This window comes from Aspergillus luchuensis, chromosome 6 (assembly GCF_016861625.1).
Source record: "Aspergillus luchuensis IFO 4308 DNA, chromosome 6, nearly complete sequence".
NCBI classification, from domain to species: Eukaryota; Fungi; Ascomycota; class Eurotiomycetes; order Eurotiales; family Aspergillaceae; genus Aspergillus; species Aspergillus luchuensis.
In genome coordinates, this window is record NC_054854.1 from 128,688 (window position 1) to 147,632 (window position 18,945).

Sequence of the window (18,945 nt, forward strand, 5' to 3'; positions counted from 1 at the left end):
CCTCACTCGTCATTCTTTCATCTTTGTCTCTTGGCGAGGAATTAAAGTCAATCTGACTTCATACTGGCCGGGATGACGCCCGGTTAGGTAATATGTGCAGGTCTGGGCTTTATCCAATCGGTTCCATTCTACGTGATTCGTCGAATATAAAGCTAGACTACGAGTTAAAGCTTCTGTACCGTGGAGGGCTGATTTTGTATGGGTGGTGATAGCCAGCCTTGGTATATTCTCGATGGTTGCTCCACGCGATGGCACTAAAGACTATGAAAAGTGCAGGTTTGAGACTAGCACTAGTGAATAACACAGCCCATCCTGCAAGGCTGGTTCATTACGAAACAGTTCAGAGCCTTTCATCCCAGATAAGATTGTGTCGTCAGGGTTCAGGCTTCCAGAGTGGCATCAACAAAGTATCGCCGACTACACGGGATCACAGAGCAGGAGTATATGCGGGCAACTATAGCATTAATCATAATGCACTTATCGTTGGGTTTGTAGTCATCAGAAGCATTTCCTCTTCCTACACCAATCGTATCCTGGCCGCAATTGACTTCATACTGACGACCGGTCGATAAGCTCAACTCGCGTTATTGCCTGCCGCTACCCACAGACGGTTGCATACGAGAAATTCAATAGTGTGGAGTAGATGACGAATGGCTCATACTACTGTCCTTGATTTGTTGTAAAGTTGACGTGGATGGCGGACGAAAGCAACCACGGTCCCACTGACCGCTTATATCTCCTCGACTGATATGTCCGGCAGTATTCGCACACGTGAAGGGTAGGCGGTGATAGGCTTCGGACAAGGAGGGGGGGGGGTGGGGTGCTTTCCCGTTGTGGATCCTTCGCTTAAGTACAAAATATGAAGAATTCAAGGTCCTCGCTCATTCCGCTACCCAGGACCGAGAATGTCGGTTATATGTATTAAAATTTGACGTGGGTCAGTCTATCTTGTTTGTTTATTGTTAAGACAGATTGAGCTTTCCTTGTGTCATGATCCCAGGTGTTTATCTTGGCACGGGAACAAGGCAGCCGAGCATTCTGTCTCTCGACCTGTACCTTGACTTGCCCAACTGCATTCTTACTATCCCCTTTAATTTACGGGCTCGTTAAGGGACACCAAAGCTCAAACTAGATCTTGATGAAGCAGCGGAAAAAGCTTTTAACCCTTGGAAACTTTGAGATAACCACATATCTCCAGCTTGTAGCTATCAGGGGACACGCCAATGTGTATGCCAACTCCGTCTTCAGAGCGCCAATCACGTCTACATTTTGCGCGCCGATGCACTATACAAACAAAATCAACATAATAGCCAGTGCTGCAGGCTTCCAAGGATAAAGAATCCGGGGATGTAGATCCCTGACCCTCACTCGTGCCGGAACCGACTATGCTTGTGGGTCTGGAGCAAGGGGTGACGCCAGTGGACCCAGCGGCTTGCATCCCATCGATCCTTGCCATCAACATGCAGTATCTACTATGGAAAGTTTGACTGTGCCTCAGCAAGAGCGTTGCAACAAACTCAGGTTGTTGAATGACAGTGGACTTGGCGATAGCATGCTTCTCCCTTGGCTTCCAGTTGGTAAAATCTTGTGACAACATTGGGCCCTCTACTTAGCCGAGACCGTCCATCCCTTGAACTACCCACCTGTGAAAGGGTGATCCTATGTGGGGATCCATCCTGCACTTCTCAATTGAACCTGTAGATACCACACTGGCTCATCCCTTCCTCACCAAACTTTTCATTCCGTATATGTTCCTACCATAAACACAAGCAGACTCCGAAGGAGCCATCTCAGGTATAAATACGAGGTGCTGACCTGCTGTATTTCCCTCATCATCAACCAGAACACCACAGCCTTCAAACCACCAGTCCACTCTTTCTTCTCATACTAACCTATCTACAGGAAACCGTGAGTTACATACCACCCCTCTTCATCCATCCCACAACTAAACAATCTCCAGACAACCCGCCAAAATGCGCTTCACCTACCAAGCTCTCGCTGTCTTCATCAGCTCCCTCCTGGTCAACAGCGCCGCCGCCCACGCTTGCGAGAGCAGCGCTGTCTGGCCCGATCCCGCCAACTGCCACAAATTCTACCAGTGCAACCCTGGCACTGAGCCCGCCCACAAGGAGTGCGGTGCTGGCACTGCCTTCAACCCCAAGATCAGCGCATGCGACTACGAGCAGAACGTTCCTTCTTGCTTCAAGGACCCCCACCACCCTCGCCCTTTCCACGCCTAGATGGCAAACCCTACTTTCCGACCAAAGTCGCTCTTTAACCGATATGTTTTGAGTATAGGTGTACAGGCTTATACTGGGACATTTCAATTCCTAATGTATCTCTAATTGGGGGGTTCGACTATAAAATACTTTGAAAAAGTGGATGCATATGTTATCGGATTTGTTTATCTTGTACTATCAGTTGGATGTACTATGGTCATCCAATTACTGCTGCTTAATGTGTCATTCGAAATATATAATTCGCTCAAATGATAATCCGTATGATCGGTATACATGGTATCATATCTTATATAAATGGTCTATCAAATCTACATCAAATGGTATCGTACGCGGTAACAGTATGCAATGCATCCGCTTTACAAATGGTATTGAGGGGCGCCGCTTTCCTCAAATCCCATACGCTGCCACCACCGATCAACACCCATGTCTTCTTGCGAGCTGTCAATTCGTTAGCATGTATTCCTTTCATATAAAAACGATCTGGTTATTTAAAAGACTTACTCCCAAGACTCCTTAACAACAGGCTCATTCTGTCCCTCAGCGGGGTTAGGATTCCGGAACACAATGTTGTATTTCTGTCCATCCAAACTATTAGCACTCCCTCCATACCGCAGACACAACGTAATGAAATAGAGAACTTACCAATCCCAACGTAATATGGATAGCCATCGGGAACGGCGGGAACGCCTCCTCGGGCTTCTTCCCCTCGATCATCGCCTGGATATTCTTCGCCACAGCCGCAGCCTGGGGACCACCGGGTCTTGCGGCCTTGCGCAAGCCAGTATCAGCGATATCGCCCAGCGCAAAGAGGTTCGGGTACTTCGGGTCCTGGAACTGCATGGTGGGACGGATACGGATGAAGCCGTTATCGGGGTTTATGAGAGAGTCGGGGGAAGAAGCGGGAAGAGACTTGATAAGGTCGTTGTTGGGTTTTTGGCCCGTGGCGAGAATGACGAACTCAGTTGAGAGTTCAGTGCCGTTGTTCAATTGGACGGTGAAGGGGGTGCCGTTGTTAGGGAAGCCGGATTCGGGGACGATGATGCGGGCGCCGGTGACCAGGCTGCAGTGGGTTAGTTGGGGATGATTCGATGGGTATGGGGGAAATGGTGAAGGGTGCAACTAACTTGATACCGAGCTCTTCGAAGCGCTTCTTCACGATCTCGTGAAGACCGCGGTGGAATTGAGGCATCAACTGATCGCGCGATTGCACCACGGTGATTTCCTTCTCCGGGTACAGCTCCTTCATGTCGGTGGCCATCTGCACACCGACAGCTCCACCACCAACAATTACTACAGACTTGGCTTTCTTGACGTCTGCTTGGTGTTTCTGGAGGTAGAGGACGGAGGAGGGTTTGTCGTCGTCGCTCATGGCTGCGGGTTGGGCGAGACGCGTGCCTGTTGCGACAACGAGGTACTCGAATGGGATCTGCTTCAGGCCTTGCCAGTCACGGTCGAGGTTGACGTGTTGGGGTTGTACGGAGAGAACGCGCGCCTGGACGACTGCATGTTGTGTGGCATTGGGGGTGGAGGAGTAGAGGCGGGAGTAGGGGATGAAGGCTTTTTGTTCGTGGCCGGAGAGGACGGCGAATCGGGGCTGAGGTGCGGATTAGCTTTTGTGTCTTTGATAGTGATTTAATGGCAAGTAGAATGTTGTCACATACGAATGCGAAAAGATGGTGGAAGTGACTGTGGGGTTCGATTAGGAGGACCTGCGGGCGTGGGTTAGTATGGTAATTTGAATCAGTATAGTGTCAGAATGCGGCATACTCTATGTGTGCTGGGAACGACCCGCGCAAGCTCTTGTGCGACTCCCTGCATTGGTTGTCAGTCATGTTTCTGCAATACTAATAAGCGTGTTGCGCGTGAATAATTACCTTTCCAACATAGGAACCGCCCACGACGATGACGTTCTTCAAAGAAGATGCGGCCATGGTGTTGGAATTTTCAGAGCGATGTTGGATTATTTTAGGTGCGATAGACGAGATAATCAATGCTATGCTTGCAGTGATGAATATATATGAAATCCACGAAGGTACAAGTCTGTCTGAAGGTAGAAACATGATACAAATCGCGACCGGGCAAGCAGAAGCACGAGTATATAAGGGCGGCAGAAGGATTAGCCCCGGAGGCAAAGTGGGGGATTATCGTCCAGGGGAGCTCGGCATATTCCTTATCTGATCTCCCGACTGCCCTTTTGAGTATCTCCGAAAGGGCATCCACCACGGATTGGTTCCGGGTGGCAGTGGCGTCACTCCCATAATTCCGGTGGTCCACATTGCCGTGTACACAAAGTCGTCTCTTGCAGGTGGCAGTTCTTTCGGTATGAATTCCGGGTGTTGTGAGGTGGATGTGTAGAGATTCATTCGGACAGTAAGGGCGCAATGGGGAGTGCGCCCCGTGCATGGCTCCGAACTCGAGCGTTATCTCGCGTACGGCACTATTGTGTAGTTCGAGCGAAAGCAATCACTCCTTTACTACAATGTCCGAGGCATCACGGTTGGATTCTTGAGTCAACAGCCTTAAGATCAGATAAGAGACGATCAGCCTGATGCAGGCACCGAGGCACCACCGCCGAGCCCCACGGCAGTTGATCGCGGATGAAGTCTTCGGAAATGCGGGGTTCGGATATACGGCCGGATTGATGCGGTTCCAGGGATTGAACTTGGCAGTCTGGGGTGATTGATAGCTGGCCCTCGAGTATTAGGCGTATCACTGGCATTATTACTTTCTACCAAAATTCCAACCCAATTCTACTCCGCGTCCATAGTAAACTTACTGAATGCCCAGCGCAGGTCCAATGACACCAACCAAAGACTTACATAGATAAAACGCATTAGTCTGAGAAAGACCAGAAATGAACCTCCGAGATACTGCTGCCTAGTAGATTTCAAGGACTGTCTTGACTCTTGATAGGAAGAATGGCTGCTGCCTCGTATCTCAGGCGCTAGCCACGTGGACTATCCGCGCTAAGCCCCGTGATCTCGTGCTTATCGCGTCTCACGCAGCATACACGCAGTTAATTTGATTTTGTTTATCTCCAGGCTGATTATCTTCAATTTTACTGGCAGCTCGACCGATGCTCCTCGATTCCCCAGGTGCATCCGAAACTACAACATCCCCAGCATCCACCCGCAAGAGAGCTGGGGGAAGAAGATCCAGGACTGGGTGTCGTACCTGTCGGTGAGTTCAGTCTGCACAACACAATGGATACCCTGCTGAAAGATCTCTCTTCTTAGAGCCCGTCATAAGAAATGCGACGAAACCCCCGGCGCCTGCACCAATTGCACATCTACGGGTCGAACCTGCGACGGATATGAGTTCCACCGGCTACCCCGCGAGGTGCGGAGACCCAGAAAAGCGGTGGTGGGGATCACAGTGCCGGGTTCACTCACCCACGGGATCCATTGGGTGATGAATGCCGACGAGCAACGATCATTCGCTTATTTCCAACATCGATCCATGCCCGCATTTCTAGGATGGTTCGACTCTTCACTCTGGCAAACACTCGTCCTCCAGTTGAGTCACGCCGAACCCGCGGTATACCATGCGGCTGTCGCGTTGAGCGCCGTCCACCAGGATGCCGAGAAGAAAGGCATGCCGCTTGCTAGGGAGGACTTGGACAATACTTGGCATCGCTTCGCTTTGGAACAGGCGGGGCGCTCCATTGCCTTGCTCAATGCGCGACGGACATCGCAGGATCCCTGTCTGAGAGAGGTCACGCTGCTGTGCTGCTTGCTTTTCACATTGTTTGAATTGCTGCGCGGCCGGTATGATGACGCTTTTAGACATCTGCATGGTGGTATGCACATCTTGAAAAGCCTAGGCGCCCACAGACAGCGTGACTCGGCGGCAATGTCCAAGCCCCCAGTGGAGTGGTGTCTTGTCGAGGCATTTGCGCACTTGGACGTCCAGTCCAGTCAATTCGGTGTCGGAGGACCGATCTGGTTTACCGATGAGCAGGACCATATTCAACTGGGGAATGGGAAGACACCCGTCTTTCAGACTCTCGCGGAGGCGCGTCAAGCTTTCGACCGCGTGATGGGCACCGTCCTAGAATTCACAGCGAAGGCGTCCGGCTCCACCCACAGCCAAATCGCCTCGGACTACGAAACACTCTACAAGAAGCAACCCAACCTTCGTCTCCAACTCGATACATTCGCCCAAGCATTCAATACATTTCGAACGAAATACTCACCCCAACTTAGCCCAAAAGAACAACGAGGAGCGGACATAATCTACCTCCACCAGCGCGCCGCAACCCTCACCCTTCAAACCTGCCTATTAGACGGAAACGAACCAATCCTTGATCAATACACGCCCGAATTCGAGAACATCCTATTTCTAGTGAATACAATCATGCACGCATTCCCAGAACGGCCAAGCGTCTGCTTCGACATGGGCATTATCCCACCTTTGACTCTCGTGGCAACCGGCTGTCGTGACTACAGTGTGCGGTGGCGCGCTATTGAGATGCTTCGGTCGTGGCCTCATCGCGAAGGGACCTGGGATTCGAATTTGTGTGCGCAGTTGGCGGTTCATACTATGAGAGTGGAGGCGATGAATAATTTCAACGTGGATGTCAATGGACGGGTAAGGGGTGGTCGTAATGAGCCATCCTTGCGAAGTATTTTCTTGACGGTTGAAGATGATCAGCGCCATGCGCGCGTTTCATACTTTCTTGGAGATGTGAAGCACGAAGTTCGCATTATGCTGGAGGAAGATATACATCCATCTTAGTGGATCTGATACGACAGGGTCGCCTATGCTGTGGTTGTTGTCGATGATATGAGATCTCTATTGCATTGATTCAAGGTTACTCAGTGATAGCAACTATCAGGCTACTAATGAATTATAAACGGCGCCTCCTGAACCGGCGCAAACAGCTCCTCGACGGGAACCGCCCATTCAATCATCCCCTGCTCATACAGGTACTGCACCAGCGCCTCCAAAGTCTTGCGGTTTTTCTCAATTCCATAGGGCCAGCAATCCTCCCCGAACACCTCGACGGTCTCTTCCAGTGCCTCCCGCAGCCACGGCAACATACAGCGGATCATACCAGGCATGTAGGTTCTCTTGCGAACCAACTCCTTCGACTCATTCAGCGCCTGGAACAAGCTCGTAGCGATCCACTTGTGCTGATCGTACACTTCCCTTCGGATAGCGACCAGATGCATGATCGGAAAGATGCCCGTTTTTCGGTAATACTCCTTCTCAGCCTCCTTGTAATTAGGAAACAGGCGCTGAATATGAGGGGCTTTTTCATTGTCCCAGAGACAAGATGGAACCTCTGCTCCGATGGTCGCATCGATCTCACCATCCGCTAGCAGTTGGTTCAGGGATTTCCCGCTGTTGTTCTTTTCAATGTTGGCCAGTGGCTTGTCCCCTTCCCTCCGAATCAGGACAGATGGCTTGCCATGAGCCCCGGGCGCGTCCATCCGCCCCTCAATCCAGGTAATGCTCGACAGATCTACGCCGTACTCGTGCATTAAAAGTCCACGGATCCAGACGGCAGCGGTCATAGTGTATAATTGCACGCCAATGCGCTTCCCCGACAAGTCTCCAGGTGACTTGATGCGGTCAGTGTTGACGACGATGTATCCATGACGGAAAGTACGGAGCGGAAAGGCCGGGATAGCAGTAAAGGTCCGATCGCCGGCGGCATGGCGGGTGATGAATTCGCTACTTGAGAGCTCGGAGGCGTCGAACTCGCCATTTCGGACCATGCGGTCAAACACGTCGCGGGGATGCTGGACTTCGACAAAGTTCAGATCGAGCCCCGCGGGGCGGACCTCACCGGTCGCGAGCGGGACCATGCGGTCATAGCAGGGGGCAGCAAAGGAGAATGGAACGGGCATTGTGAATATGTTTGCGGCGGGGTGACAAGAGAATAGAAAGGTTGCGTATGTGTTGGGGGTAGGTTGGCTGGATAAAGAGCTTAAGAATTGCCCAGAAACCTAATCGCAGACAAGCCGACCCACTGCAGACTCGGCCGCGGGAGACAGTGGAGATAATCCTCGGGCTTAGATCGTTGCAACTGGCTCCGAGCGGAGCTAGACAGCGCATCACATGATTTTGTCGAGAAAATTTATCCGCCAGGGTGGGTAGGGGTGCGCTTTCAAGAGGGGGAGCAGACTGAAGGCGTAGCTATCCGATACTAGGGACATTGTCATCGTGCATCAAGTTCATTCGGGGCCAAATGTGAAGGGATGGCATCAGCCCTGCAACTCGGGCTTATGGAGAAGACCCTCGGGCTCCGTCGGACTTCTCGGAGATATCCTATGGGCAGAATCGAATCGCGTTGGATGGGACCTGGGGATCTTTCAATTGTCCTTGAAATCACTGTGCCACAGTTCGAGGCGTGTGTAGATTGATAACACCGGCTTTGACTGGAGAGGAAGCTACCAATGCCTATCGGCAGTCCACACTTATCGCTCACTACATATCATGGGCGCGATGGCAGCTCAGACATTCTAAAAAGCGGAATGGTAGGTTCTCCCACAGCAGTCTTGATAGATTTCAAGGAGTCGACGAGAAATTCATTCTCCGCTTCTGTGGTCTGCAACGCTGACAAGGCCTGGCTTTCATTGGGAAAGTCCCTTCTGAGTGCACCCAATGCCATCAGAGCAGTGACATTGGAGCTGTGCAGGCCCTCGTAATGCGGCCATGACCGCAGAAGACGAATAGCGCGTATTCGAATCTCCATATCTGGGCACTGTGTGGCCACAAGGTACATGTGGGCGATCATGACATGGTCCATTACCAGGCCAGAGACAGACCTGAGCTTCTCAATCTTGTCTTCATGGGCCTGCAGTAGCGCAAGGAATTCCGGAACCAGAGACTTCGGCACTGGACCACGGATCAACACAGTTTTGAGTGTGAGAGTATGACCAAGGTAAAGCAAGTGGACGATATCTGCTCCCAGTTGCTCCTTCTCACTCAGCTGATGATATTTCATTACGCAAAAAGACTTGAAATATGGGTCAAAATCAGCAAAACTAGCTAGCAGTCGCCGTTGGCTTAGGTAGAGTGATTCATAGTTGGCCTCCATGTTGGGACCGTTCAGGCTCCAGCTCTTCGCAATCAAGGGTATACCGGCTGTGAATAAAACCGTAATCTTCTCTCGTACCTGGCTGAGGCTAGTAAAGCCGCCTGGTGGCGCTTCGAATAACTTGAGCGGGGATCTTGTCCCATCCTCCAGGCGTAGGATCGGAAATCGAGTATCATAGAGCGAGGCCTGTATATCCAGGCGGCGGAATGCAGCAATGATTGATGGCGCAACCTCCGACTCCAGCTTCCCATGAATCTCGAGTTCTTTAAGAATACGGAGACCGCCGTGTAAATGCGTAAACGCACTGTCATATTGCGCCACGAGCACATCGAAGAGAACAAAGAGCAGGCAGCACAGGAGGATGGTTTGGCGCAGCTGGGGGTCCTGGGAGTTTCGGCGCTGGTTCAGGAGCGCTATGGCTCGTGTAGACTGATGAAGAGAGAAATAATACTGCTGGCTCCCAACGCGGGACCGTGCAGACATCTGCATGTCATGCATCTCCGACTCCTGGTGGGCAGCACTGAACATATTCACCGCATGAAAGACAGCCGGATCAGCGCGAGACATCTGTAGGGCCAACTGCTGCCAGAGCGGGGAATCGAAAAACCCGGCCAGATTGGTAACGGAGTGATATTGAAAATAGGAGTAGCAACGGTGTTCATCCGACGTCATCGTCCAGCCAAGTCGAGTGCCTATGTCCTGTAGACCGCGGCGCTGCGGCAACCGGTACGCATCATACCCATCGCACTTCCAATTAGCAGAGACGCAGTTGTTGCATTGGCCTGGCGATTCATCACACTTGATGCGTCGGATTCTGGGCATTGAAGGTCCTCGGTTAGTGCTAGTGTCACAGGCCATCAGTTTCTATATGCATTGCTCCCTTCTTACCGGCAGGTACGACAACCTGTCCTAGATCTCTTCCCGGTGCTCTTCCGGCGTTTGCTGGATAAGATGAGTTGCATCTGGGCCATCCTTGGACAGTGACTAGGGTGGAGTGTTCTGGAGTAGCTTTCGAATAGCAAGCACGAAAGAAGGAGCGGGAGCCAGAGGGGGGAGGGGCCTGAATACCACTAGCGGGTGTCGATCGACCTGTTTGGCTGAAGGAATTCCGGGTGCTTAGTCGTACTAGTCGCCGGGTCATAAGGAGTGACAGGCGACAGGGTTTGTCGAGATGGTATTTCAGCCACTGCATATGCCGCGCAGGAACTGTAATGAACTCGGATAATTAATAGATGGACATAATATTGGTATTCAGGGATGAGAGTCGTCTATTTGGACCTCAGCAAATCCCCTCCTCTCAACCGACCTCATGATCCTGTTTTTCCGAGGTGGGGGCAGGATCTGTAGACATGCAAGGCTACTTTAGCGTGGTTTAAATGAGTCGTGGTTCCACGTCAGCACAGAATCGTTTTGTGAAATTTGGAAGTTACGCACGGCTTTGCAGGAGAAGACATGTTGCAAACCTCATGCATGGTCTTCATGGGAGTATTTCTAGCATTAGCCAGTAGTACTAATTATCAGTAGCAGCCGATTCGAGAAGATCGGATGATCGAGGTGTGCTCCGAGTCAATGATGATGAAGGTGTAAGCGGACATCATATTATATAATTCCGACCGCTTTAATGAGTGCAGCACTGGAGCCAGGTACTAGTTCGGCTGCGGAGGCTCAAGAGATGGGTGCCAATGAAAATAAACATAAGAAGAAAGAAGCCTTAGATTTGAATTAGACTGTGCTTGTAAGCTTTGAAGAGAAGAGACGACCCACGTCCTCCGTCAAATGTTTGTTGAGTGATAAAATTCTTAAATAAGGGCTTCTCCGGTCGCAACAATGAATTACTATATGCGGTTTAGCGCCGACGCCCGACCGGTTCTATAAAACCCCCTTCGTCGCGGCCTCCTCACGTGGACCCCATATTCACGCAACCCATTGATTATTCGACAAACTGATAGGCATCAGACTGCTTGTCCTTCGATTTGGCAGCTCTTCGTCTTTGCATTCCCCATAGAGTTGGCGATCTCAGCTCTGACGGCAACCCTATAGTGATCAGTGACTCAGAACCTCTTGGCTCGCTTTTGAAAGGCATGATTTATTTCAATGGTATAGTGTGCTTCGTGACTTCAGAATCAATACGGACCCTTGAACCTCGCCAGAGTCTTCACACATGCGAACTCAGTTGGCGTTCAATTATCTTCGGTCCACTTATTTATTGACTAATAGCCTCATTTCGTCTAAAACGCTGCCCTCGTAAAGCGGAACATCTCAAGAGTGAAGATCAAACATGTTAATGGCGTTGATTACTACTATAGATAACTTTCCAGCCTACTAGACAGAACAAAATCCAGTTGCTCAAAAAGACTTTTGAGGTGACAAGCTCAAATATTTGGAATCTCAAAGATATACGTGATGCTTCCGACGCAAATGCTCCCGCAGGTTATCCTTCCGGTTGAATGATTTGTGGCACTTGGAGATTGTGCATCGATATTTTCCGGGAAAAACATGTTGTGTTTCAATATGTCGGCTCAGTGAGGCTTTGCTTTTGAACCCCCCACTGTATTTGCAGCCTTCCCATACGCATCTGATACTATTGAATAGTCAGTGAAGCTGAGGAGGATAACAAAATAAGAAGACAATACCAAGCCTTGGGTTTCCTGGGAGATATATTGTGGACTTCCGGCATCGGCATTTGATATATACAAACGCTCTGATCGACATTGTGCATTAAGGATTGGTCCAATATCGGACATTGGTAGGCGTTTTGTAGGGGTCTGCCATCGTGTTGATAGCACCCAGACAACATGACATTAGCCATCTCGCTCGATGTCCCCGTATCAGCCTGAAAGACCACTGGGGCCTGTGTATAATCGAATAGGGGCGGTACTGAGGTAGGCTGAAGGGAATGGTTAAACAATAAATGATTGATGGTTGAACTGTCCTGTTCCTCATATATCGGGAAGAGCGAATGCTGAGCAATATCTCGTGTGGATTCTAAGGGCCATCCAACCAACTGGTCAGCGCCTTGTCTCCAGAGCTCGGGCGCACACCTGTCGATATCAAACAGAGTCCACGACATGACCAAGCTATTGAGAGGGATTAAGGCCAAGGAGATAACTGAAGAGCAAAAAGTCTTCGAAGCTGGAGAGCGTTGTTGCTTTGAGGAACAAAAGATTTAGAGAGATAGAAAGGGGACTTATATATACAACGCTATCAGGGCGTTGGTGACCTGGGATAAAAGTTCATCTACCACAGCAGTTGACTTTCCAAGATATTGTTCATGTCAGTGAACGTTTCGTGCCTCATCACAAATTGGATAAGAACCAATCAGCGTCTTCTATCTTCATCTCGCTCTAGATTAAAGAAGCACATACGGATATTCGTCTTGCATGACGAGGGTTGGCGCTGATCGCGCCGATCAGCGTAGTGGACCCCAAATTTGGATTTCAGCTAATCACTGAATGGGATTGCTTTGCGTTCAGCCACAGGGCTCTAGACGCTTGCCCGATGCATAGCATGTCAAACAAGGTGGGCGGGCCGCATCCTCAGCTGTCCAAATTTTGATTATATCCAATCAGGACTCCTCGGGCCGCATAGTGTGCATACTTTGGCAACGATGTGGCGGTGATGACGTGGAAATCAGGGGTTTACAGCCTCCGAATACCTCGCTCAGCCTTATCCCCGCCCTAGCTCACCCGCAAATAAATACTTAGAATGTTCCAACCTAGATTCATCATAGACTCAACTCCGGATGCGATCTCTAACTCCTATGCTCCTCATCTCGGCCATTTGATAGACTCTTATTCCTAAATGTCACCATGGCAGATGCGGAATGGGAGGCTCATAAGGCAGAGATTGAGCGCCTTTACATCAGAGAGAACAAAAAGCTAGAGAAGGTCTTGCAATTCATGGAAGCAACACATGGCTTTCGCAAAACGTATGCACTCCGACGCTCCTATAGACTTAGTTCGGTCAATTTCTCACATTGTGCAGGAAAAATCAATACACGGCAAGATTTAAGAAATGGGGTTTCAAGAAATATCGCATGGGCGCTCTCAAGTGGAGACACGTAAACCGGGAAATACAAAAGAGGGCAGCTGAAGGACAGAATCTCGAAGTCTGGTTCGATGGTGTCAATTACAATCAAAAAACAGTGCAATTTGAGATCCATCGTCAGGGATTTCAGAGAGAGATTGACAAGTATCGTCGAGGTGAGCCTGTCCAGAAATTAGTTAAAGATGCTCAACTCAGATGGTTGACTCAACATAGAACCATTGTCCCCAACACCTGAAGGACTTATTATCTGCTCCCCTGGTCCGTCGATCTTCCAATTTACATGGCCACAGAATCTCCCATGGTTCATTTTCTCCAATACTGCGCTAAGCAGACTACAAAACGTCCCGAGTAAGACTCACAGTTAACAAATACTGTGAGATTGATTAACATTAGCATGACGCAGGCAACCCATCTATTTCACTGGAACATCCAGGGGTTCGGGAGAAAGACCTACCTTCCCAAATCATTGAACGCGGCCTCATCGATTCTCTCAGCTCGCTTATGATCGGAAACCATGCCAAAGTGCTGCGCACCGGACGCAATAGCTCCAGGGTAGCAGCAGCTCTGAGCTCAATAATGCCTGAACAACACGAAGGTCAAAATCTTTACATAGCCGAAAGACTTTGTGGTCTCAGAGGTGGCAGTGATGCCGTGCAGTGCTTACAAGTGGCATTTTTTCTGCTTTCCAACAATTTTAAAATCAGTGAGCCTGATGATAATTCTTGGAATTCGAATATACGAAATCACTTGAAGAGACCCTCGGATGACGAGATGAATGGTGACTTTGACCATGAGTGGGATTTCCTTTCCCATAATAAGCAGCCAGAACAGCCCAGAACCAGCAAGGAAGATCAAACGATCATGGCATTATTCTATCTTTCGGGCCTCAATACTGTCAGCAACCTCAAAGATCTACTTTCCCTCCCCGGGGCAACAGCACAAGTTATATCGCACAAGCTTTTTGCAAGTGCGGTGAGATCTAAGGATGTAAGAGCAGTTTGGATGGCTTTGAAAGCTGGTATGAGCCCTGATACCAAAGTTTTACATGATGGATGGCTCGTGCCACCTTTGATAGTGGCTTCCAACTTCAGAGACCCCCGAGCAGCTCTGGACATGTGTAACTTGTTCCTATCATATGGTTCTGGGCTCAAGAATGTCGAAGTTCTAGAATGGGCGCTTTGTCAAGCAATCTACTCAAGAAATAATGAGCTCGTCAAACTATTTCTGGCTCGAAATATTCCTATAACAGGAGAGGCATTGTGCGCCGCAATTAAGACGGAAACCCCAGACATTCTCTCTATGCTCCTTGATGTTGACCCCAATATAAACAAACGAAGTGGTGATGTATATGATCTTACAATCCTCGGGCTAGCTGTGGACCGGAACGATGTTTCTCTGACGAAATATCTGCTTGGCTTAGGCGCGGATGTTGACGCAATCCAAGACGTGAAATTCCGTGAAAACTGCATTCTCAAGTCAACAACACTGGGACTCGCGATAAGGAAAGGCAACGACGACATAATTGATCTTCTTTTGGAAGCTAATCCAAATATCAACCACCAAGAAGCATCAGATAAATACATCCCCCCACTCGTCTTATCGGTTGAGGTTGAATATGGCGCCATCAATATCACACGGCGTCTGCTATCCGCGGGTGCAGAAGTCTCTACTGGTGATGGAATTCAAGGAATGAGCCTCGTGCAACGGGCTCTTAAGAAAAACGATCTTGAAACTTCTAGACTGCTCATATCCTACGGAGCCAGAGTAGAGCCAACTCAGATGGAGAAGTACTATACCTCCATCCTGTATAAAAATGTGGAGATGAACAATCTCGACACTGCAATTTCCCTATTGAGCTGGGGCGCAAGGAAAGATGAAATTTACAACGGAGTCCCAGACACCATCCTCGGCGCAGCCATAGCAAATGGGCACTGCGAAATGATTAGATCTCTTCTCCAAGCTGGAGCGACAAATACTGGACGAAGTCTGATTCAGATTGGGAATTTGGAAACTACAGTGTACTTGGAACAGCTTGGGCTGCTGCCTGAAATCCTCCATCGCTATGGTCAACCGATACTCGTGTCTGCTATCAAGATGTCCCGGGGAGGCGATGATGGTCTTGTCCGATATTTGCTCGATCGTAATATTGACAAGCAGCCCAAAAATGTCGGACTTGAGCCATTTTCCGATATGAAAAAGTATTCTAGAAGGCAGACTCGGTCTAGATTCAGTTGGTGGCACCCGGAGCGTTTCGGTATCTCCGATGTTTGCACATCTCCGCTTGCAGCTGCAATTGATTCCTTAGACTTTCCAAAAAGCCTCTCATTAGCGAAGCTTTTAATTGAACGAGGAGCAAGAATCGGAGATCTTGAACTGACAGCAGCAGTCGAGCATTATCAATGCGATTCGAAACAATTTGAAATACTTCAACTGCTTTTGGACAATTTGTCACAGCAGCCTTGTGCTGTCCCGAATGCCTTCATGAAGGCTTTGCAAGATCATTGCACTATTTTCCTTATGCGACGCTTTTTGGAAATTGGTCTTGACCCCGGAGGCAAAGTTGATGCCTACGGATCTCTGGGAAGTATATTCCTGTACCAGCTGCACGGATTCATCGACTACAAAGTTCTCGATTCTATCCTTGAAGTAGCAGTCACTTCGCAAGATGGTGCATCACTCAAGACCTTTCTGTATTCTCGAACATGGACTCCAGTTGAGAAAGGACGTGCGCTCACCACAGCCCTGCATTACTATCGCAATTTCGCGGTACAGGATTTATTGGATGCCGGTGCCGATGTGAATCAGGTGGTCGAGCTTGAATATGAATTCCCTTCGCCACTTTGGATTGCCGTTAAGTGGCAGGATATCTCTCTAACCAGACGCCTGATTGCTCTCGGTGCTGATTGTGATGCGAGCAACTCGTGGTACGAATCCATGGAAGATGTCCCAGAGACATCAATCCTCTGCGCTGCAGTGGAGACCGGAAACAGGCACATTGTAAAGGTCCTCCTTGATGCAGGGGCAGATGTCAACCGACCAGCCCCGTCTCACTGTGGAAGAACGGCATTACAATACGCGGTGGAAGAAGGAAATGTTCCAGTAGTGGACATGCTATTGGACGCTGGAGCAGATCCTAATCAGTGTGCGGCCGAATCTAGGGGCGGAACAGCGCTCCAGTTTGCTGCAATCAAGGGATACATCGGTATCGCTCTCAAATTACTTGCAAAGGGAGCAGATGTCAACGCAAGAAAGTCTTTGCGAAATGGCAGAACAGCGTTGGAGGGGGCTGCGGAACATGGTCGCATTGATATGCTGCAGCTGCTTCTGAATGAAGGTGCATCAATTGTGGAAAGTGGCCGCCACCAATACATTCGAGCAGTCAAATTGGCAGAAAATAATGGTAAATTCGGTGCAGCAAAGCTACTCAGAGATCATGGGGGTTGGACTGAGTGGGATGCAAGGCAGTATGAACATGAGAAGTTTTATGATGAGAGTGGCTGGGGACCTTCGGAGCCACCTTCGCCCCCCACGCTTATAGGAAATCACTGGTATCACCACCGCTTTAAAGCAATCTAGGATGTCTAAATGCGACCTAACTCGGACCTAGCGTTCCAAATTTCTCTCAAGCCCTTTGTGTGGGAGTAGTTGAATATTTACGAACATCACCCTTTTCGGATGTCTCCGTGCCATCTTCAGTACATAAGGGTTGCCAGCTCGACCATCAACAGGCTTAAATCGAGCACTGAGGACCTTAGCTTTATCCGCGCGGGTTGAAATGAGACTGTGTATAGGGCTGCTGCCATCGTTACGATACCTAGGTGTTTGGTAAGCTGACCAGTCTTCCAAGATTGGACAATCTTTGGACTTGTTTGTACAGAATTCGGTACTAGATTAAATTTTTCCAACTTTCTGATATACGTTTTAGCAGAAGCCTTCTTGAACCAGAAATCTCTGGAAAAGCCTTGACTTTACTGCACCTCCTGTCCCATATCGCTTCACAGCCCCCTTTCCAATAAGAGGGCATTGCATCCTTGCTATATTCCAACCATTTCGTCAATTCCTGACCGTAGTAGAAAAGGCTCTGGACATGGTGGCTTTTTATAGGAACGAAACGAACAAAGGGATTCCTTATGCCCAATGCTATGTTCCACCCCTAAGACTTAATTCATTCATATTACACAAAAGTTAAAATATAAGTATAGAACTGGCCGGATGGTGTAGTTGGTTATCACGTATCGTTAACACCGATAAGGTCCTGGGATCGAGCCCCAGTCTGGTCATTCTTTTTTGCACCGATTTTTTCTTCCCGCACCCTCCTCCTGCACGGCATGGCTCTTTTCTTCTATTGATCGAGGTTTGACATTTTTGGGTTGATATTCGTCTAGAATTATGCTGCATCCTGAATCTATCCATTTTGATCAACATATACATCCGGCATCTGAGCTGCCGCCGAATCATGTTTTCAAACCAAACAGCCCAGGGTACATAGGCCCCTTGCTGCATCAGCCAGCAACGAATCTCCTGAGTATGTCAACAATTTCTCAAACATTGGCTTGAGCCCCTTGATCGTAATCATCAAAAGGGAAATGTTCTCGGATAGCGATAACCTCAGCAGGTGTCTCCGCTGCTTCAAGCATTTTACTCTATCTCAGATGCCAGTCTTTCCGCACCCTTATAATCTTCATTCGGTACCCAGCCCATAATTAGACCCCTAAAGCATGTCGCATCTGTTCCATTGCCACATCAGCCTCTCTCTGCTGCGCATTCAAGTCAACAGTCTCCTGGACAACATCTTCTGGATAGTCCACCGGCGGAGCAACTTTATTAATCTGGACGATCGCCAACCAGTTCAATATCGAGCGAATGAGCTCAGCACGCAGTGATACTGAGTCTCCCTCCCAGGGTCTACCGGCACTCTGGAGAAGGCGCTGGCGGAGTATAAGTGACTGGTCGAAGATAACATTATAATGATCTTGATTTAGCCTTTTAGTTAGGGCGGCGTACAGGAAATGTATCACTCTTCTGCGATTGATTTCCTTAACTGAATTCTGCTCGGACGGTGTCATGGAATTGTAGTCAGAGGGCAGATCAAGCTGAGGTTGTTTGAGCATTTCTGACTCTGGATCGCCGTAATTCTGGAAGTGAGCCGGAATTCCAGCAACGATACCGAGAGGGAGAATCGCACAATGCTGCCAGTCTATGAGGCCAGTTATTTCATTCGTGTCAGACACGAGGATATTGTTTGGCTGTAGGTCGGGGTGGCGCATGACTGGTCGATCCAAGGATGGATTGCAATATCGTAAACTGGATACCATCTCAAGGTAATTGACAAGATCTGTAACGTGGGTGTCTGGTGAGACACGTTTGAATTTGTAAATCTCCCTATAAAGGCGCTCATAGGGCAAGCGAGGCTTTGCATAGGCTTTGGCCCAGGTTAGTTCACGTTCGCCAACTGCTCGGAAGATGTCGACGGATGATGACCCTTTTCTCCCGGTAAAGTTAGTGTTGTGAGTCTTATGATATCTGGTCGAATCACCCACAAGGTCCGCGGTCAATATCCATAATGCCTCTCTCGCCATGCCACCAACTGTAATGAGCTATTGGCCCTAT

At 49.2% G+C, this 18,945-nt stretch overlaps 7 protein-coding genes across 7 annotated transcripts; 3 read left to right on the plus strand and 4 right to left on the minus strand.

The window, feature by feature from the left end:
• Positions 1-1,973: 1,973 nt before the first annotated feature.
• On the plus strand, positions 1,974-2,240 carry AKAW2_60053S (chitin binding peritrophin-A domain-containing protein; the record flags this gene model as incomplete). The annotated part of the gene is made up of 1 exon (XM_041692136.1): positions 1,974-2,240. One exon carries the CDS (start codon positions 1,974-1,976, stop codon positions 2,238-2,240), a length of 267 nt encoding a protein of 88 aa, XP_041545551.1.
• Positions 2,241-2,596: 356 nt separating this feature from the next.
• AKAW2_60054A (uncharacterized protein) lies at positions 2,597-4,300 on the minus strand (the record flags this gene model as incomplete). The annotated part of the gene is made up of 7 exons (XM_041692137.1): positions 2,597-2,678; positions 2,742-2,815; positions 2,883-3,300; positions 3,365-3,834; positions 3,902-3,949; positions 4,008-4,052; positions 4,115-4,300. 7 exons carry the CDS (start codon positions 4,298-4,300, stop codon positions 2,597-2,599), a joined length of 1,323 nt encoding a protein of 440 aa, XP_041545552.1.
• A 1,016-nt stretch (positions 4,301-5,316) lies between these two features.
• AKAW2_60055S (Zn(II)2Cys6 transcription factor) lies at positions 5,317-6,977 on the plus strand (the record flags this gene model as incomplete). Its single annotated transcript, XM_041692138.1, has 2 exons — positions 5,317-5,420; positions 5,477-6,977. 2 exons carry the CDS (start codon positions 5,317-5,319, stop codon positions 6,975-6,977), a joined length of 1,605 nt encoding a protein of 534 aa, XP_041545553.1.
• Positions 6,978-7,081: 104 nt separating this feature from the next.
• Positions 7,082-8,095, minus strand: AKAW2_60056A (uncharacterized protein; the record flags this gene model as incomplete). Its single annotated transcript, XM_041692139.1, has 1 exon — positions 7,082-8,095. One exon carries the CDS (start codon positions 8,093-8,095, stop codon positions 7,082-7,084), a length of 1,014 nt encoding a protein of 337 aa, XP_041545554.1.
• A 587-nt stretch (positions 8,096-8,682) lies between these two features.
• On the minus strand, positions 8,683-10,110 carry AKAW2_60057A (Zn(II)2Cys6 transcription factor domain-containing protein; the record flags this gene model as incomplete). The annotated part of the gene is made up of 1 exon (XM_041692140.1): positions 8,683-10,110. One exon carries the CDS (start codon positions 10,108-10,110, stop codon positions 8,683-8,685), a length of 1,428 nt encoding a protein of 475 aa, XP_041545555.1.
• Positions 10,111-13,097: 2,987 nt separating this feature from the next.
• AKAW2_60058S (uncharacterized protein) lies at positions 13,098-16,911 on the plus strand (the record flags this gene model as incomplete). Its single annotated transcript, XM_041692141.1, has 4 exons — positions 13,098-13,216; positions 13,273-13,490; positions 13,549-13,683; positions 13,739-16,911. 4 exons carry the CDS (start codon positions 13,098-13,100, stop codon positions 16,909-16,911), a joined length of 3,645 nt encoding a protein of 1,214 aa, XP_041545556.1.
• Positions 16,912-18,038: 1,127 nt separating this feature from the next.
• On the minus strand, positions 18,039-18,897 carry AIM9_4 (phosphotransferase enzyme; the record flags this gene model as incomplete). Its single annotated transcript, XM_041692142.1, has 2 exons — positions 18,039-18,817; positions 18,876-18,897. 2 exons carry the CDS (start codon positions 18,895-18,897, stop codon positions 18,039-18,041), a joined length of 801 nt encoding a protein of 266 aa, XP_041545557.1.
• Positions 18,898-18,945: the final 48 nt, after the last annotated feature.